This window comes from Macrobrachium rosenbergii, chromosome 59, assembly GCF_040412425.1.
Source record: "Macrobrachium rosenbergii isolate ZJJX-2024 chromosome 59, ASM4041242v1, whole genome shotgun sequence".
Lineage (NCBI taxonomy): Eukaryota > Metazoa > Arthropoda > Malacostraca > Decapoda > Palaemonidae > Macrobrachium > Macrobrachium rosenbergii.
In genome coordinates, this window is record NC_089799.1 from 23592114 (window position 1) to 23599613 (window position 7500).

Below are 7500 nucleotides of genomic sequence, written 5' to 3' on the forward strand. Positions count from 1 at the left end.
TCTCTCTCTCTCTCTCTCTCTCTCTCTCTCTCTCTCGATGAGCACGTGTAGTTGGAAACATTTGTATTTTATTATAGCATTTTATTAATTCTCTCTCTTTCTTTCTCTCTCTCTCTCTCTCTCTCTCTCTCTCTCTCTCTCTCTCTCTCTCTCTCTCTGCATGTAGCGCCAGAAAAACAATTACCTATCATTTTTCCTCTACATCTATCCATCTATTTAACTACATTTAGCAATTATTCCTAGAAAATCTGCCCTCTCTCTCTCTCTCTCTCTCTCTCTCTCTCTCTCTCTCTCTCTCTCTCTCTCTCTCTCAAGTACGACATAAGCAGTACAAGTAGCAGTCAGAAAACATTACTTACTCCGCCTACAATCTCTCTCTCTCTCTCTCTCTCTCTCTCTCTCTCTCTCTCTCTCTCTCTCTCTCTCTTTCTCTAACTTTGCGTGTAGCAGGTGAAAAAATGACACTTTCCTTAAGTTCAGGAGTTGTTAACCGCTTTAATAAGATAATAGAAGGACTATGCTCGTAGGCGTATCAGATGATTATTCTGATTGTAAATAATGGACATTCCTTCTTATGCAACTAGCGAGAAGGTCAAAAATTGGTATGGCAACTTTCACATACAGACACACAATATATACATACACACACAGATATATATATATATATATATATATATATATATATATATATATATATATATATATATATATATATATATATATATATATAATATAATCACCAACATATCTTTTCTTCAAAACTGGGTGAATGACAAAAACAAAAAATGTCTGCTACATCCTCAGTGGACAACTTACACATCATCTGCCAGTAAATATATACCTACACAGGAAACACACCTCAGAAATGGGTCAACACACCCCCAGTCCTGTACTCGAACAGATTACACCACTCACCTCTATTCGGACACTTTGTGTTTCCTGACTCCTAACCCCTTTCACCTTTCATAGCTAACACTTTTTTTTTCGTTAGTTTCTTCCCCTCTTTCCTCATATAACTTCTAAAATATATAAGCTTGTCATTAACTAATCGTCCTACATTCTCTCCTCATAACTAACCTTCTTTAAAATGCTGTGATCTTTCTCTTTTTTTCCTTTGGATTCTTTCTACCTATGCTTCTTACCCTTTTAACTTCTGCTGTCACCCAAACATTCATATCAACTGCCTCCTTTCCCCCTCCCCCTCTCATTAGTATCCAGCATCCACACTTCACTTCTGTAAAGGAGAGCTGGCTCAGCAGTCTCTTCCTGTAATTCCAGCTCTTTCTAAAACTGACATTTCTCTTCCAAACATTTACCTTAAAATGGTATCAATAGCGGATCCAGAAAAATTTAATACGGGCTCCAGTTTTCATATTATACATACATATATTATATTATACATACATATATATATATATATATATATATATATATATATATATATATATATATATATATATATATATATATATATATATATATATATATATATATATATATATATATATATATATATATATATATATATATATATATGTATATATATATATATATATATATATATATATATTTCTTTAATCAATATTTTATATTTTTTCCCATTTTTATATTTTAATTCTTAATTTTTTATTTTTTTCCCATTTTTATCTAAATCTTATCTAAATCTTCAATATTATAATTTTATCATTATTTTTCATATCAACAGCTTCCTTTCCCCCCCCCGCCCCCATCTCACTAGTATCCAGCATCCACACTTCACTTCTGTAAAGGAGAGTTGGCTCAGCAGTCTCTTCCTGTATTTCCAGCTCTTTCTAAAACTGACATTTCTCTTCCAAACATTTTCCAGGGATCCTGCTACCTTTCTTATTTCACTTTTTCTCACTAACCTCTTCTCTAATGCTACCATAATCCATTGAATTTACTTTTAAATCCCTGGACGACTCAATTTCTCCCAGTTTTCCATTCTTCCTCTATCCTTACGAACATTATTATTATTTTCTAAGTTCTTGTTAAGGCACATTTTGCTATGTTAGTTTTGATTTATGTGTTTCCGTACACGCATGTCTATCGTCTGTTAAAGACGCTGACAACTCAACCTCTTAAAATCATCCATTCTTCCTCTGTCCTTACGAACATTATTATTGTTTTTTTTTTAAATTCTTGTTAAGGCACATTTTGCTATGTTAGTTTTGATATTATGTGTTTTCGTACACAGCCGTCTATCGTCTGTTAAAGAAGCTAATGCTGATGTTACACCTGAAAGAGAATTTAAACCAAAAAACATTCAAAGGAATCACGCTTTTACTACTAACAAAAACGAGTTCATTGATGGCCTGCAAGAAGTGGATATGGCTGGGTTCCAACGACCAGTTCGTTAACCTAAGCGAAAATCGGCGTCCTTTGAAATTTCAAGAACTATAACGATACAAGAAATTTAGATAAAGAACCACATTATACTAACTTTCTTAGATCGTCTTTGAAGACGAGCTTTTTTTTCTTTTAATGGCGTTTCCTGAAGATATATTAGCAATGTTGTGGTGTCCATAAGGGGAATTGCCATTTTACCAAATTACTTTCTTGTATTCTTACCACTAGCGGATACGGGGAGGGGAACCTGAGTACGCCCCCTCCCCCCATCCCATGAAAAATAATGATAAAATAATAATATTGAAGATTTAGATAATAATAACATAAATAAGAAATATAAAAATGGAAAAAAGAAAAAGTCGATTAAAGAAATAAGGTATGTATATTTATATATATGTATAAATGAAAATTGGTGCCCGCCCCCCCATTCAATTTTTCTGTATCCGCTATTGATTCTTACCAGTTTTAGGTAAGCCTATGTATAGGATATTTCCTTAACGTCCTATTATTCATATGCATCTGGTAACAAAGAATGCAAATTCCAACTCATATACCCACGGGCATAAACACACAAACGAAATATCACACAAAGATTTGCATCAAACGTAGTTTAAATTTTAAAGTGGGTTTTTGTTCCTTGCTTAACTTATATGAAAAAAAGTTCTGGAGCGCGAGAGTGAGAAGGAGCGGTTTGGGCTACATATGTTTTGCTCTGTTCTTTTGCCTTGTGCCATATATAAATGTGAATGTAACTAAAATTGTAAACTTGTATGTAAGTAAACTTGTGCTCTATAAAAATCCAAACCGCTTGACCAATCTAGGCAAAATTGTGCACGCAGCCCTCACTTGACCCCAGGGAGGTTTTTGCATAGGTTTCAAATCCGTACCCCGACCCACAGGGGTACCTTATTTACAGCGGGTCCTGGCAAAGACCCAGCCATGGGATAAAATTTTAGTCTGGTGTGAAACGTGGAGTGTCGGGAACGTAGGTTCGTACACTTTCATATCGACCGTGCAAATTTAGTAAGAATGAGGGCTCTGCAGCAGCAGGCAGACTGACATGTGGCTCACTCAGTGTTGGGCTAAGTAGCAAGACTTAGACAAATTTTCCTGCACCCCCTTTGAATTCTTTTGTCGTTTAAGGTGTGCTTTTCTTTCCTGCGATTAATAATTCTACCAAGAATTCACTGCTTTAAATAAACATGTTAACCAAAACCACACCACATGTTACTTCCTTTCAAATGTATATGATTGACTGTCATTCAGAGTTTTCCCGGCAGCGCCAGATTGGTCAGTTAGTATTATATGTAATATATATATATATATATATATATATATATATATATATATATATATATATATATATATATATATATATATATATTCTTTATTTTTATTCTACAGGCCCACGGGGCCATTGACTTGAAATTCAAGCTTCCAAAGAAAATGTTGGTTTCAGCTTCCCACCACAGACCCTACACCACGGCAGTAGCTGATCATGGTACAGAGCCAGTGATTTTTCATCACCTCGTGGGAGGAGCGAACTCATGCCACGACACAACCACTATACCAGTGACCAGTCTATATCAAGCTTCCAAACTCAAACCGCGGCAGTAGCTGATAATGGGTGTGGGGTCTGTGGTGGGAAGTTGAAACCAACATTTTCTTTGGAAGCTTGAATTTCAACGGCCCCGTGGGCCTGTTGAGTAAAAAAATAAAAATTATATATAATGTCTATATATACATTTTTTCTAACGAGATGTTTCAGTTAACACCTTACTAAAATGACTTGATCAGTGAACCAACCTTATTTTCATTCATTTAAATATGTGCTGAAGTTAATTTTTTTTTTTTTTGCCTTTACCAGTAATTGTTTCGATTCGAAAGACTTTTTCTATCCTAGATAATGGTACAAACGAACACGCTTCTTTAATTTTATTTTCTTCAAGGATTATCCATCTCTATATTTCTTTTCGCTTTATTAATTCTGATCACCACTCTTGGTTCCATCTGATTTATGTTGTTTCGGTCCTTGTTTCATGTTAATGTCTATTTAACTATCGATCTTACTTAAGTATACTTTTACAAATTTCCAAAGACTTTTAAAGACAGTTTCATCCAAACAAAATTATATGATGTGTAATGCAAGTGAAAACGGACTACATTTTTCGGGTGTCTAAAGAGAATGCGAAAATTTCAATAAAATCAATTTTTGGGGTACACAGTCAGAATCACTGGTTACTACAGTAATTTCTAAAACACCAGCCTGTACTTAAGATAATATAAAAGTAACCATGCCAAATACAAGGAAAAAAAAATTTCCCGTCAAAAGAATAAGCGAACACAATCGTCTTTTCGATTTAAGAAAAAAATGTCTCCAATACATTTTGTCGTTGCATTCCTTTGCCCAAGGATATAGATCTACACAAATGAATTTGGTGTTCATCAAGAGAAGTTTGAAAACAGTTATTTCGATCCAGATAAATAACGCAATACAATAGGTCAATAATGGACTAGTCACGTTTGTGGAATCACTAGACCATGAAAAGAAACAGTTTTAGCAGTATCGTTCAGTATTCAAGTAACGGAGAGAGAGAGAGAGAGACAGAGAGAGAGGGAGAGAGAGAGAGAGAGACAGAGAGAGAGAGAGAGTTAAGGGTGGGGGTTGAAGAATGATTCAAATTTGAGAAGCGTTCCGTGATTTCCTGAGAAAACAGTCTGGAACCAACATCAAGGTTAGCAGAAAGTAATCTCAGACGAAATCTGTCAACATCGTGCGCTTCTCACCCTTCATTTTTTTTTCTCTCAGGTCTTATAACATTTAGGAATCGTTAACAAAGGGTTTCGCAGTTTGCTGATATTTATTGTGGAAGAAATCTCCTTTTGTTTCGCTGAACTCTTCTGTTCTTCTCATACTACACAGCAGTAAAAAAGCGTATTTACAGAAAAAATTTTTATCTGTTTACTTTATATATATATATATATATATATATATATATATATATATATATATATATATATATATATATATATATATATATATATATATATATATATATATATATATATATATATATATATATATATATATATATATATATATATATATATATATATATATATATATATATATATATATATATATATATATATATATATATATATATATATATATATATATATATATATATATATATATATATATATATATATATATATATATATATATATATATACATACTGTATATATATATATATATATATATATATATATATATATATATATATATATATATATATATATATATATATGAAATTTTGTTTTATCACACCGTGATTTATATACAATCACGAAGCTACAAATTTCGCTTAATATCAAATTCACGCTACCTCAGGAATATCTCCGATGGGGAATTATCACCGAAGGGAATTTATAAGTGATAAATTGATAGCAGTACCAGTCCATGTATCACTTATAAATTCCCCTTTGGTGATAATTCCCTATCGGGGATTTTCCTGAGGTGGCGTGAATTTGATATTAAGCAACATTTGTAGTTTCATGATTATATATATATATATATATATATATATATATATATATATATATATATATATATATATATATATATATATATATAGAGAGAGAGAGAGAGAGAGAGAGAGAGAGAGTGAGAGAGGGAGGGAGAGATGTGTGTATGTGTAACAGTTTTTCCATATTTAGATATTTTCAAATAAGCATCGTGAAAGAGTTACATTAGGCCTATTCCTTCGCAGTTAATAGTACTTTTTAACTGGTAAACGTTTACTGATAGTATCTGCGTGGGCAATAAATGAACTAATAAACTATCTAACATAAACATCAGTCGGCAAACCTTTATACTTTAGATGAATAAAAGTAAAATCACCGAAAATAATATGGAATCTTCACCGAATGCCATGATTTTGTGCCTACAAGGATGTCTAATTAACCAGTGAATATCAAAAGAACAATAGGAAATAGATAGTCATGGTTTTCGTCATCACGGTTGTACAGAAAGAGAGAGAGAGAGAGAGAGAGAGAGAGAGAGAGAGAGAGAGAGAGAGAGAGAGAGAGAGAATGTGACAAGAAATACGTCAGTGAGAGGAACTCTTAATACAATTTTTTTTTCTATACAGTCACTTTTACTAACGTTAACATAACAGATGGTCTTCTATAACGAGTCGTGACCTAATCATATAAATCCTCTTTGCTGATGTATTTAAGGTTTTGCAACTTTTATTTTGATCTGAGTGCGATTTGACATGGATACCACGTAATCATTTGAATACAGACAGTTTCAGTATCATCTAACTTTCGCATAGAATAAAAAAACATTAAGAAAATCCCAGCAAAGTACTTAGTGTAAAATCATAATTATACTTTTATGTCAAGTAAAAGTCATTGAAGAATGTAAAAGGAATGTTATCTGCACGACTAATATCAAATATTTTCAGATGAGCTTGTTAGCACGTGCTACGCGTCCCGGAACCCGGCGCTACTGTCTCCCCTACCCTCCCGATCCCCTACCTATCCCGCCTCCACCCTCGGCGAGCAAACAGGTTTGCAGGAGGAGGGTGGATGTCTTCCCTACCTTTCTGTTCCACTACCTACCCCGACCACACCTGGGGCGGACAAACTGGTTTGTAGGAGATGGATGGCTGTGTCATGTCTCCAGTACTGTCACCCAGGGGAGGACAAACAAGACCTACTCAGATTTTATCATTATAGAATTTTACCCCATCCCATAATTACGATCTTACTATCGAGTATATAAAAAATTTAAAAATGCGCCAAAGTTTCTTTGGCGCAATCGAATTTCCTGTACAGCGTAAAATGCTAAATGAAACTCTCAGCCCCGGCCCATGAAACTCTCAGCCGCAGCCCATTAAACTTTCAGTCACGGCCCATTGGTGGCCTGTGTTGTTGGCACCTATAGTGGTGCTAGATGCACGATGATGCTAACTTCAACCTTAAATAAAGTAAAAACTACTGAGGTTAGAGGGCTGCAATTTGGTATGTTTGATGATTGGAGGGTTGATGATCAACATACCAATTTGCAGCCCTCTAGCCTCAGTAGTAATTAAGATCAGAGGGTGGACAGAAAAAGTGCAGAC

General features: G+C 33.9%; 1 protein-coding gene across 1 annotated transcript in view; it reads left to right on the forward strand.

The window, feature by feature from the left end:
* The window catches only part of LOC136837625 (uncharacterized), a 24476-nt gene that overhangs the window by 4989 nt on the left and 11987 nt on the right, over positions 1-7500 (forward strand). Inside the window, exons 3-4 of the mRNA XM_067102502.1 lie at positions 2216-2369; positions 3284-3352. Of these exons, the coding sequence (XP_066958603.1) occupies positions 2216-2369; positions 3284-3352 (223 nt within the window). The remainder of the gene's footprint in view (positions 1-2215; positions 2370-3283; positions 3353-7500) is intronic.